This window comes from Lissotriton vulgaris, chromosome 11, assembly GCF_964263255.1.
Source record: "Lissotriton vulgaris chromosome 11, aLisVul1.2, whole genome shotgun sequence".
NCBI classification, from domain to species: domain Eukaryota; kingdom Metazoa; phylum Chordata; class Amphibia; order Caudata; family Salamandridae; genus Lissotriton; species Lissotriton vulgaris.
Genome location: NC_141699.1, coordinates 862,592,116 through 862,604,935, shown reverse-complemented (window position 1 = coordinate 862,604,935; position 12,820 = coordinate 862,592,116). Strand labels below are relative to the sequence as shown.

Sequence of the window (12,820 nt, the reverse complement as noted above, 5' to 3'; positions counted from 1 at the left end):
TCGGTGTTGGCTATGGCGTCGGAAACCGCCCCTATAGTCTGTTTGAGCATTTTGTCGATGGCAGTGAGGGTCGGTAACGGAGGTGGATGATCCGATTTGGTTTTTGTGCTCGATCTTAGGGTGGGCATCCTGGTCTTCTTAATAGTTTTCCTCATTACCAGGGGTACTGTGTCGGAGGATAACTGAAAGGTGTAGGTTGTCTCGATGGGGGTGGCCGGTGGTCAGGCTAGTTGCGGTGTAACTGTTAGCGATAATTTTGTAGAGGGCGATTTTGGTGGGCTGGCCCAGCCCGGCCTCTTCTGGCCCCTGAGGGCCACAGAGGGCCCGCCCTTTGCTCGGGCTTCGCTCGGCGTCCCGCTCGCGTCCCGCTGAGCGCTGGCGTACTATATTTGTAGAGGGTGTTGCGGCCGGGGGCGTGGCTTGCTGGGGGCGCAGCCGTGCACACCTGTGCAGCGCGGGGACTCCTGGTCTATGGAGTCCCTGCCTCACGCGCCCACAGTTACCTTGCGCTGTTCTTTGTTTCTTCCCGGGTGCTGGATGCTGGGTGTGGACCTGCTGCCTCGACCCCACGCCTGAGCGCCGGGCAGCGGCACCCGCGAAGCGGGTGCTGCAAGGTGTTTACGCTGGACTCAGGCGGTCAATCCCTCCTGGGACACAGGGAGGCTGCAGGAGCGGGTGGCGGTTCCCAGATCAAGGCGTCGGCGATTTTTGGCGTTCTGGAAGGGTTTTCACCAGTAAGTAAGTAAGTCCCACTGCACTCTGTAAAGCTTCGCTCTTTAACAGAGCTTGGACGGCCGGGGGCGTGGCTTGCTGGGGGCGCGGCCGTGCACACCTGTGCAGCGCGGGGACTCCTGGTCTATGGAGTCCCTGCCTCACGCGCCCCCAGTTACCTTGCGCTGTTCTTTGTTTCTTCCCGGGTGCTGGATGCTGGGTGTGGACCTGCTGCCTCGACCCCACGCCTGAGCGCCGCGCAGCGGCACCCGCGAAGCGGGTGCTGCAAGGTGTTTACGCTGGACTCAGGCGGTCAATCCCTCCTGGGACACAGGGAGGCTGCAGGAGCGGGTGGCGGTTCCCAGATCAAGGCGTCGGCGATTTTCGGCGTTCTAGAATGGTTTTCACCAGTAAGTAAGTAAGTCCCACTGCACTCTGTAAAGCTTTGCTCTTTAACAGAGCTTGGACGGCCGGGGGCGTGGCTTGCTGGGGGCGCGGCCGTGCACACCTGTGCAGCGCGGGGACTCCTGGTCTATGGAGTCCCTGCCTCACGCGCCCCCAGTTACCTTGCGCTGTTCTTTGTTTCTTCCCGGGTGCTGGATGCTGGGTGTGGACCTGCTGCCACGACCCCACGCCTGAGCGCCGCGCAGCGGCACCCGCGAAGCGGGTGCTGCAAGGTGTTTACGCTGGACTCAGGCGGTCAATCCCTCCTGGGACACAGGGAGGCTGCAGGAGCGGGTGGCGGTTCCCAGATCAAGGCGTCAGCGATTTTCGGAGTTCTGGAAGGGTTTTCACCAGTAAGTAAGTAAGTCCCCTTTTGACAATCTTTTTTGTACATTGTGCCGTCCCTGTGGTACTGTTTCCAGGCGTTCAATGTTGTTCACTAACATCATGACATATGAAGCCCAAATTGACGATTATGGTTTGAACATATCTGATGGAATCTTGTTCACTTTTGGGCTTTTCTATTCTTTTGTATGGTAATGGCTCTCTTGGCTTCATCTACTGTAAAAAGTTCAAAAATTCCACTACACCTCATATTATAACTTAAGTTGGGAATGATAGCTACAACAGCCGTATCCAATGCAAAAGAGGAATTTATAGAATAAAGTGTTGAAAAATGTGCAAAGGCTTTGTCTTCTCCAACACCTTTCTGAGGGGAGCTGGTTTCCCTTAGCCCACGAGTAACTATATTTCAGAAAGCCCCTCAATTGTGTCTGTAGCAAGCTTTCAATATTTAACTTCGCAGATCAATAGCCATTATTTTAGTTTTTTAGAAATTTCTGCTTTCTCCACACACACATAATTTTATGTATTGAATTACCTTTTAAAGCTTTTAAAAGTATCTTCCCTCTTCAGCACTCTGCAGCATACCAATTATGAGAGGCTTGCAGTATTTTATTATTCTTATTTGTGCAGGGTTTGATGGGGGGAAAAAACCACTCTCCACGATCTCTTCATGCATTCAAAGACTAACTCAATGAAATGTAGAATAGAGGAAAATAATTCAAGAAGAAGATTTTATAGTATCACCGTCTCCCACCTGACACATTACCTATTATTTAAAATCTGAAACACTGTATCAAGGATATCTCATTATCCTGTAGCCCCACAACATTTGCTCTTATGTTTCGATTGCCTTGCATTCTAGGATTTACATGCATATAATGAATTAATGCCAGTTACATCCGTTCACAAATATATAATCAATCACGGTGTGGTACCCTCCAGAGTCGAAGGTGAATTTAGGGGGGAAATTTCCGATGGCGTTCTACCATTCCCACCCCTTAAAGCATGCATAACAGAAAGCAAAGCAAGCTGTTGAGCCGTTACCACTGAGGGATATTTAATAGGAGGTAAATGACTGTGTATAATAACCAAAGATTTAACCTCGTCCTCTGAAAGCTATGACAAGCCTATTGTGGGCTCAAAGTGTTTTCACAGGACCCATAAGTCCCAGAACTGGGCGGTATTGCTATCAATTCTGCCGTGGTCACGAAGCTTTGATGTTAGTGTGGCATCGTGGTTCTCTGTGTCTTCCATGACATAGCTGCGCTGATGTCATGGAGCACTGGAACCACAAAACCTCATATGGAATGTTATGCTTCAACCTTGAAGCAGTTGCTGTCATACCTGGATGCTGATCTGTGGCTGGGATCTTTCTTCTAATAAACCACTACTTTTCATCTACAAATTGTTGGTTCCTATTTTACATTTGGCGACGCAGGATGGGAAGAAGATAAGATCTCAACAAGTATCTCATATATTTTTTTTTTTTTGTTCACTTCTAAAAACGATTATTTCCTTGGAAATTTGTGGACTAAACAATTTAAATGAGATTAAAGGAGATACTACGTGGCATTCAACTTTGAAGATATGGAAATACTTCACTGGCTTTAAACTTCTTAAAGGACTTCATTTTCGACTTTCCAGGGTAAGAAGAAACATTTTTTTTTATATATTAAAAAGGAACAGAACTTTCGTTTTCAAATTTAGCGGTTTAATGCTGTTCTTGTTGCACCTTTGCCATCGCTTTGTCAGACGTTGTGCGCTTTATTTCACCATTCGAGAAAATGCACTCGATCTACCATGCGATCTGCATCTTTTAAAAAGGGCCCTACCTGCCGACTCTTCGCGAGCTGCATCCTTTAGACAGCGCTGACGCCATTGCCTAGCAGCGTTTCGGAACCTCGAAGCCTGGAAAACAAACACACCGGTTTGGACGTCTTCACGGCTGTTCGCAAAGCTTGCTGGGAAACACGCAAACGTGCCGCAAGGTACGCTGGGAGTCACGCTGACGTGGGCGCCATCTTGAATTGGTCAACTTCCTTGTTTTCAGCTCGGAGTGCGTTTTCATCGCGTTTCATTACTCCGATTACCGCTATTCATCGCAAATTCTTCATTATCACCCTGAAGTTTCTTGTTTTAAGCCTTGCCACATTTTCGATGAACAATACAAAGGTACTGTGTTAAATCAATTTTTTTTTACCTTTTGGAGACTCTCACTTGAATCTGTTTTGTGTGTCCGGCTCCTGTGACACACACACTAGACTTTGCACCTACGATTTTTGTTTATTTTGTGTGCACCCACTGTGACACACACACATTTGACATTCAATCTTCTTTTCCTGTTTTATTTTTCTTATTTATTTTTATCTTATCTCTTGTTATCTGCTTGTTAGTGACAACAACATGCAAAATGTAACTGCCCCCCCCTTCTTCTTATCCTCACCTGGAGATCCACCTATCAGATGGAAAAAATGGCGTAAAGTGTTTGAAAGGTATGCCAGAGTGTGTGGGTCTAGTTTGAGTGCTGAAAGAAAGACCGCTTTACTGTTACACTGTTTGGGGGCAGAAGGACAAGAGGTATTCGATCATTTGCCTGACCTTGATGATGGTACTTTAAATGAATATGAAATTTGTATTGCTAAATTAGATGAACATTATCTTCCTAGAGTCAGTACGATTTTAGAAAGATATCATTTTGGTCGGAGGACACAATTGGAAGAAGAGACAATCGAGAATTATATTACAGCTTTGAGAAAGCTAGCTTCGTCGTGTAAATTTGGTGCAAGTCTTGATGAACACATAAGAGATCAGTTCATGCTCGGATGCTATATTGAGAAGGTGAGGGAGGAATTGTGGCAAAAGGACGAACCCTCTTTAGAGGAAGTTCTTACTATTGCTAAGAGGATAGAACATTCTATCAAGTGTGTAGAAGTTATAAAAAAAAATGGGGAGAACAAAATTACTAAAGACACAGTAAGTGTTGTAAAATCTACTCCTAGAGTAGGCGGAAACCACCAGAAAGAGTCTACAAATGGAAATGGTGCAAGCAAAATTCCCTATAAAAAGAAGGAGAACAGCTTTGACCTCTCCCAAGTAAGATGTTATAGATGTGGTAAAATGGGGCATTTTGCTACGGATAGACAATGTCAAGGGTGGAGAGCATATTGTGGTAAATGTAAAAGGAAGGGACATGTTACCTCATGCTGTAGAGGAGGAAACTACAAAAGTAGAGTGAGTGAGATATTTTATGACTTTGAAAATGAATGTAATTCTGATGAAAATCTAGATTGTGGTCAAATTTGTATACAGACTGTAAGTGCTGAAGAAGCAAAGAATTCACCTTCTGACGAAATTTTAATAGAAGGTTTCCCCACAAAGGTTTTGTTTGATTCTGGAGCGAAAATTACTATTGTTGCAAAAGATTTTTTCTTGAATAAGTTAAGCCATAAACTTGAGTTGTCTCGCCCTGACATAAGACCTTTCGGCTATGCGGGACAACCCATTAAGCTACTTGGGGTGTGTGAAGGAGTGATCAATTATAAGAATAGGTTGATCAGAGCAAAAATTTACGTGTCTCAAAAGGGAGATAGCATAATAAGTTGGTTTGCTCTCAAGGATTTGGGGGTTATGCTTGATCCAAATTCAACTCCTCCTATTGTGTTAAAAGAACCTTTTCCCTCTACCTCTCTTACTATTTCTCTAGTTTCTCAAGATTTCACCACTGAGTTGAAAACGAGGTTTCCAAAAGTATTTTCTGAAGATTTGGGGTGCCTGAATGATTATTGTCATCGCATCATTTTGAAAAAAGGTACTGTACCTGTTTGCTGCAAAGTACGTAATGTACCTGTGGCTGTCAGGGAGCAAGTTAAAGCTGAACTTGAGAAGCTTGTCAAAGGAGGTATTATTGAAACAGTAGAGGGGACGGAATGGGTTGCCCCGATTGTTGCCGCTAAAAAATCGGACAACTCTCTTCGTCTCTGTGTTGATTTAAGGGAGCTCAACAAGTGTGTAGTCACTGATCATTACCCTTTACCCAAGATTGCTGACATGCTTATGTTACTCAAGGGTGCTAAGATTTTTAGCACCATTGATCTACGGTCCGCATACCACCAGATTAGGTTAGAGGAAGATTCGAAAGACTTAACCTCTTTTGGGACACCTTATGGCACTTTTAGGTTTGTCAGACTACCATTCGGTTTAGTGTCAGCCGCATCGGTTTTCCAAAGGGCATTGGAAAAGGTCTTAAAGGGTCTACAAGGTGTCAGAGTATACCAAGATGATATTCTTGTGTTTGGCGTGGATAATTCGCAGCATGATTTGAGGCTTTTTGCAGTCTTAGAAAGACTATGTACTGCAGGTTTAACTGTTAAGATTGAAAAGTGCAAGTTTAGGAAGACTTCCATTGACTATTTAGGTCACACAATTACTCAAGGAGGAATTTTACCTAAGGAAAACTTGATCTCTACCATTTCCAAGTTGTCTTCCCCACAGAATAAGGAAGAATTGATGAGTTTTTTGGGACTTGCTGAATATTATAGTAAGTTTGTGAAAGATTTTGCTTCTTTGTGCGTCAACATGAGATATTTGTTGAAGAAGGGAGTGGATTTTGTTTGGGAAGAAAAGTGTCAACATGAATTTGAAACCATCAAGGAGAAGTTAGCTTCTGCCCCTAAACTGAGTAGTTTTGACCCTTCTGAGAAATCTATTTTGATTACCGATGCTAGTTTGAAGGGTTTAGGTGCGGTACTTGTACAGAAGTTTGAGGGCACCGAGAGGGTCATTCTTTTCTTGTCAAGGAGTTTAAAAGGACCTGAAACTCGATACTCAGTTGTTGAGCGTGAAGCTCTCGCTGTTTACTGGTCAATCAAGAAGCTTAAAAATCTATTATGGGGAACCACTTTTGAGGTTAGGACGGATCACAAGCCGCTTTGTGAAATTCTGAAAAAGAAAGGAATCGATGCTGTGTCTGGAAGGATCACTAAATGGGTTGTTGGTCTACAAGATTATGATTTTGATGTAAAATATCTACCTGGAGTGGAAAACAAGGTAGCAGATGCCTTATCCCGCCTTGTTCCCACTTCTGAGGCTAAGGATGAGGAAGATGGTGATGAAGACGATGAGATGGTTTGTGTTGTAGAGGAGGCTGTCATTGATAAGGAAAGGTGGTTGAAGATGGTTCAGGAGGATTTGGTTCTCGTGGAGGTTCTTAAACTGTTGACGACAGGATGGAAGGTCAAACCCAAATCTAATAATGGCCTCGAGAAATTTTGGCATGTCAAAGATCAACTTTCAGAACAGGATGGCTTACTTTTTAGGGGAACTAGATTGGTTCCACCTCTGGCTCTTCGGGATGAGCTCATGTCTTTAGCACATATTGGCCATTTAGGAGTCTCTAAAACCAAAGAGATATTGAGGAGGTCGTATTGGTGGCCTAATATGGATTTAGAAGTGGAACGTAAGGTTAGAGATTGTATTGACTGTGCCCTTAGTGAGAAGGTAGCGAAACCTAAAGTTCAACCTATGGTGATCAGAGACAGACCGAATGCACCCTGGAAAGAAGTTGGTTTGGATATTTTGGGGCCCATTGTGTCTGCTGGTTGTGAGTGGTATGTTCTTGTCCTTGTGGACTTCTTTTCCAGATGGCCTGAAATTGCCATTACTCGTGGCATCGAGACTAAACATGTGGTGGCCTTTTTAACTAAACTTTTCGCAAGGGAGGGCATTCCCAACACCATTCTCACGGATAATGGTCCCCAATTAGTATCTAAAGAGATGGAGCATTTTCTGTTAGAACAAGGTGTGAAACACAAAAAGTCCTCTTTGTACCACCCAGAAACAAACGGTATGGTTGAGAGATTCAACCGTGTTCTTAAAGAAACTATCAGAATGGCCAAGTCTGCTGGTACAGATTGGAGAACAGATGTCTTTAAAAAGGTTAAGGTTTACAGGATATCTCCCCATGCTGTTACTGGGAAGACTCCGTTTGAACTTTTTAGGTCACGCATTCCCAATACCCTTGTAGTACCTGCATGGGTCAATGACCTACAACCTTGTCCTCTTGATGTTCAGGATGACTGGGTGCTGCGTGAATCTTCTAGAGTTGAGAATAGAAAAAGGATTTTTGATGCAAGGAATTCTGTAAAGGTCACGCCAGTCAAAGTGGGAGATTGGGTACTCATTAAAAATCCCTGTAAAAGCAATAAGGCTACCTTTAAGAAGCCCATTCGGGTCATTAAAGTTTTTAAGAATGCCATCAAGACTGCAGATCATCGTGTTTGGAATTTGAACAGGGTGGTGGTGCTTAGTGATAATCTTGTGGAGGCTTCTTGCAGTTCTCATTGCCAAATTCCTAGTGGTGAACCCTTTTCACTTCTTCGCAAGTCTGCAAGGGTCTCTCATTCTCCTGAGTATTTAAGAGACTATGTGACCGTGTGATTTATGCTTTTATGTTAACTCTTTTCCTCCTCCAATTTCGTTACTGTTTGATGCTTTCTTTTTGTAATTTTGTTATTGTTGTTAAGAAGGGAGATGTGTGGCATCGTGGTTCTCTGTGTCTTCCATGACATAGCTGCGCTGATGTCATGGAGCACTGGAACCACAAAACCTCATATGGAATGTTATGCTTCAACCTTGAAGCAGTTGCTGTCATACCTGGATGCTGGCTGGATGCTGATCTGTGGCTGGGATCTTTCTTCTAATAAACCACTACTTTTCATCTACAAATTGTTGGTTCCTATTTTACAGTTAGGGCCAAGGACACAAGTAGGTCATGATTAGACGGCTCAGTTATGTGATGTGGATACCACATTCTCTGCGAAATATAGTAAAGCAGTTTATGAAAGCTTTCCTGAATAATGGTGCTACAAGAACGAACTATGTTTCCTTTGACTAAACATGCCTCATTTTGGTTGCGTGCATGGTGTACATTTATTTTTTATATACATTTTTTATTCGATTTTCTTCTGTTTGTACAGTAAAACCAACAGATATATAAACTTGTACGTAGATACAATATCGGAGCACCATAAACATGTCCAATTAGCATACATTCATTACATTTCCTTCGTATAGTTCCAACAAACAAGCACAGCGCAGTCATTCGTGGTTTTATAGCCCTATTCAGAAACTGAACTATTGTCTTCACAGTCAGATGGTGGTTCACAAATGTTTCCTCTATAATCATTCCATGCCCCCCAAAATTTCTGCCATTTTTTAGGGCAACCTCTAATCTTAAATACCGCCCTCTCTGCTATCATGGCAGCGTCCATGACCGCACACCATGCTGCCAGTGTGGGTTTTCCCATTCCCCCCCCCCATTTTTGTGCCATATTTCGCTTGGCTACTATCATACCCAGTGTGACCCAGCTTTGTCCGGAACGTGTAAGGTTGTTTGGTTTCCATATGTTTAATAAACAACACCGTGGCTCAGGCAATAACGAGACCTCCTCTGATTGGGACACGGATCTCAAACTTGTATCCAATAGTCAGCTATTTTGGGACAGTCCCATATGGTGTGACAGAAGGTCCCTATTTCTCCGCAGTAGGGGTGATCTGCCCTTCCTATTGTATGTAGTGTGTGTCTGGTATAGTAGGAGTGGTGCAGAACACGTAACTGTATTAATCGGAGACGTGAGGGGATGCCCACCTCTTTTGGGGATGCCAGCGCCTCCTGCCAGTCAGAATCTTCAATCTCACCAATATCACGAGACCATTTCTCACGCAGGGCACCTATCGGGTCAGGTAGATTATTCACCATCTTACAGTAGGTCAGGGAGGTCGCTTTCCTAGGCATGTAATCCGGTAACAATCTGTCCTCTAGAGGGGACGCCTCTGGGACTTCTAAGTCTGGTGGGAGCGCTGACATTAGGGCATGTCTTATATGTGTGTATCTAAACGTTTCAGCGGGGGCTAGGTCGTATTGCCGTTGTAAGGTATCAAAGTAGAGCACTTCTCCTTTGTGCCACATGTCTCCGATCGTGGATATCCCTATATTATCCCAGCGATCGAACCCTTTACTCTGTCTGAGTTTCCCTAACCGTTTAATATCCCATAGTGGTGTAAGCTTAGTCAGTACTCCTTGCCACCCTAGCTTCATTTGGGCCGTATGCCAGAGCCCCAGCATATGTCTCAGTGGTCCAAACTTTGTTAGTGCTAATTTTTTTTCATAAAGTGTGGCCAACATTCCGGTCGTGCCCAGCTGTTCTCTGTCTGCTTTCAGTGCCGGCTCCGACTGTGAGAGATGTAACCAGTGATTGATTACTTTAAGCTGTGCTGCCCAATAGTACAGTTGTATATCTGGAAGTGCTATCCCACCATCATACCAACCGCGCAATAGCTTAGCTTGTGCTATACGTGCCGGTTTGTTGCCCCAGAGACCTGTGCTGCAATTGCTTTGAAATAAGAGGGGTGCACTGGATAGTCAATGGTAGTGTATGGTGTACATTTTGACTAGACGATCAAACAATCTTGACACATCACAACTGATAACTTCGACACAGACTAGGCCACATTTAGGGGCCTCACTTTCTACGCACCCGGGTCATAACTGGTCTGAAAGATTGTATTCAACCCATTAACACCTAGTAAACCTCCTTTTCTAGTGTTTACCATTCAACCTACTCCGTTATCGAGCCTCGTTGTCTGAACACTCTAATAAGAACCCTTAGCATTCATTGCCCCAAAATCCAGTCGGGTCCATTTAACCTCTTCACCTTTAGTTTTGAATCTATATTCTCAAATTGTGTTGGAAAACATTGTGGCAATATCCTCATGCTCTGTAGTGCCCCGGACAACAACATGTTGGCTGATAATGTATCACACAGACAGTCTTAAACAGAATCGAAGTCTTTATTTGAGAAGCTGGTGACGGTGATAAGTTTTTCTTCCACAAAGATGGCATTTGGCTTTTAGGAATTACTCTCAACACTAACATTCAAAAAACAGTCAGTTGCCACTTTTAATTAGACAGGCCACTAACAAATGTTCACCCCCAAGTCCTTGGCCCTCACAATGCCTCTGTACATGCCTAGCCAACAAGACAGGATTTGTACTGGATCTTAAAAGTTCGCACCTGTATTCTGAGCACTGACGAAGGCCACTCTGTTTGTGCCTGGCTGCAGGCGAATGAACCCGCATTCCCGGTGCTGTGGCTTTCTCGAGTCTGGATGGAAGGCATTGAAACTGTGTGGGGAAGAAAAATCCAGACATTACAAGTGCAACAAAAAAATCCCCCTTCCTCAAAAAGAACCCCATCCACCATGACTATGCAGGCGCACTCTAGATGCAAAAGCAAATAACCCCAGAAAAATCCCAAAATTCAAGTAGACATAAGCAAGACTGAATGTTCCGGTTGATGCAATAATGTTCCGGTTGATGCAATGTCCAATTAACAAAACCTGAGAGATATCTAGATGTAGTACTAACAATGCTCAGACGAAACAGGACAAGACTAGTCCCCCCCACTCCGCCACATTAATATGACCTTTCCCCTAAACCCCGAATTTCCAACAATGGTGCAAAGCTTTTTGACTCACGTGAAGTTGAGTACAGGCTGACCCACATGAGAGATCTGCACCTCTTCCAGGTAGCGGAAGGGAGGAATGGTGGGAAAGGCGCCATCCCCTGGTGACTCTGCAACCCAACTGCCCAACATCCAGGCAAGAGGCTGTACTGCAGGATTCAGAGGAGGTGCTTCTGCAAGGAGGAAAAAAGAGAAACTGAAAAAAGGTACACCTGGATCTTGTATTGAAATGATAGGGCCACTTCACAAGAAAGCAGCAAATTAATTTACTACAGTAAAGTGGAAGTATACTGAGACCTGAATTCAGAGATACAACGAAAGAAGGCAGGAACAGATAGATCCAACATTGGACATTTCTAAAAGCCACCATAAAAGGAGTCAGACTTATACAACTTTCTCCCTTAAGCACTGCACAAACTATTTCTACTGCAGAACTTGGAAACTCACCTTCAAATAGCACAGTCGCCTCTTGGTTTAGCAATAAAAACTGTACAGAGCCTTATGCAAACACACTTTATGCAAATCTGGGGCCATCTCAGAGAGCTTAAAAGGGTTAAGGAAGGAAGATAATAGGGAAGAAGGCACGAGTGAGGATCCCAGTGGACAGAAAAGGCTTCCTCAAAACATTTATATCACAATGAATGACGAGGGAGTAGTACTACGTTTCTGTCTTAGATTATTACAGGCTCATGTCACATTGATTGCTTCTCAAGTTACAATTTAAGATCATAGCCATCGAATCATTTTCACAGGTTGTACAGATCCTTCACAATCATATATACAAAGACACTTATTTTTTACCCTAAAATGTCCTTCTCTAGTAATAACTCAAGTGGAATTTGAAATCTAGGAAATTGTAGCACAGCAGGAAGATGCATTCGCGTGTAAATTAGAAACAGCAATGATCGCTGGGATATAGGACAAGCATTGGGCTCACATACAGGAATACATCTAAAGCTGATCTGTCCTTATTCTGTCAAAGTCAAAACCTACTAAGCATTTTGTTTCTCACCTACGCATGTGTAGATTTTATATGGCTATGGTATGAGCCTTTATTCACCTAAGGCTTTCCGACTGATGCTTGTCCACCTTGGGAAGCACATATCGGTTTCCGCCACCAAAGACATAAGAGTGACTTCTGTTCTTCTTTTAGAAGATTCCGATATGTAGATTGATTTTGAGTGAGGCCAATGTTAATACCCTCTTGGACCTTCAACTTCTCAGAGGACATTTTTCGTGCGGCTCTTGTAGTGGCTGTACTCAGTCCTAGAGACATCACATGCACACGTATAGTACGAAAGCTCGGCCTTCCATGACGCAGTGCATACCGAGACTATGTTTGCTGCGCGGGCCTAGCATCCCTGCTATAATGCATATTATTGAGTGAAACTTTTATGTTCACTTGCTCCGGGGTACTACACGGACCACGGTCGCCTTGATTTAAGGTACGTGTTGTATGTAGGCTTTACATGGTGCTGTGCTGGCCATTATCTTATGCTCATGCCAACATTACTTTGCCCAATACCACTATGAGCGTGTTTTTGAGAAGTTTAGTTGCTTCTTTTCTTGGTGGTTATTGCGACCGGTGAGGCTTGATTAAGGAAGTTCCAGCTTATTGCCATATTTTTCATGGTTTAAGTAAGCATTGCGGGGCACAAGGATGGTTTGATACCTCTTTGATACCTTTAACATTGTAGCACACCAGCTCGGACAAACATGTTCGCTTCTGGCTACAATAATATGTTCAGACTGACTGATAATTTATACTATTGGATTGTCTTCATTTTCAGACGTCCCCCT

The 12,820-nt window shown here is 43.9% G+C and overlaps 1 protein-coding gene across 2 annotated transcripts in view; it reads right to left on the bottom strand.

Moving 5' to 3' along the window:
- Positions 1–12,820, bottom strand: part of THAP4 (THAP domain containing 4) — a 452,859-nt gene that overhangs the window by 159,735 nt on the left and 280,304 nt on the right. For both annotated transcript variants that reach the window (XM_086944008.1, XM_086944007.1), the window contains 2 exons: positions 11,034–11,193; positions 10,571–10,680 (listed from right to left, as the gene is read on the bottom strand). In XM_086944008.1, the coding sequence (XP_086800134.1) occupies positions 10,571–10,680; positions 11,034–11,193 (270 nt within the window). The remainder of the gene's footprint in view (positions 1–10,570; positions 10,681–11,033; positions 11,194–12,820) is intronic.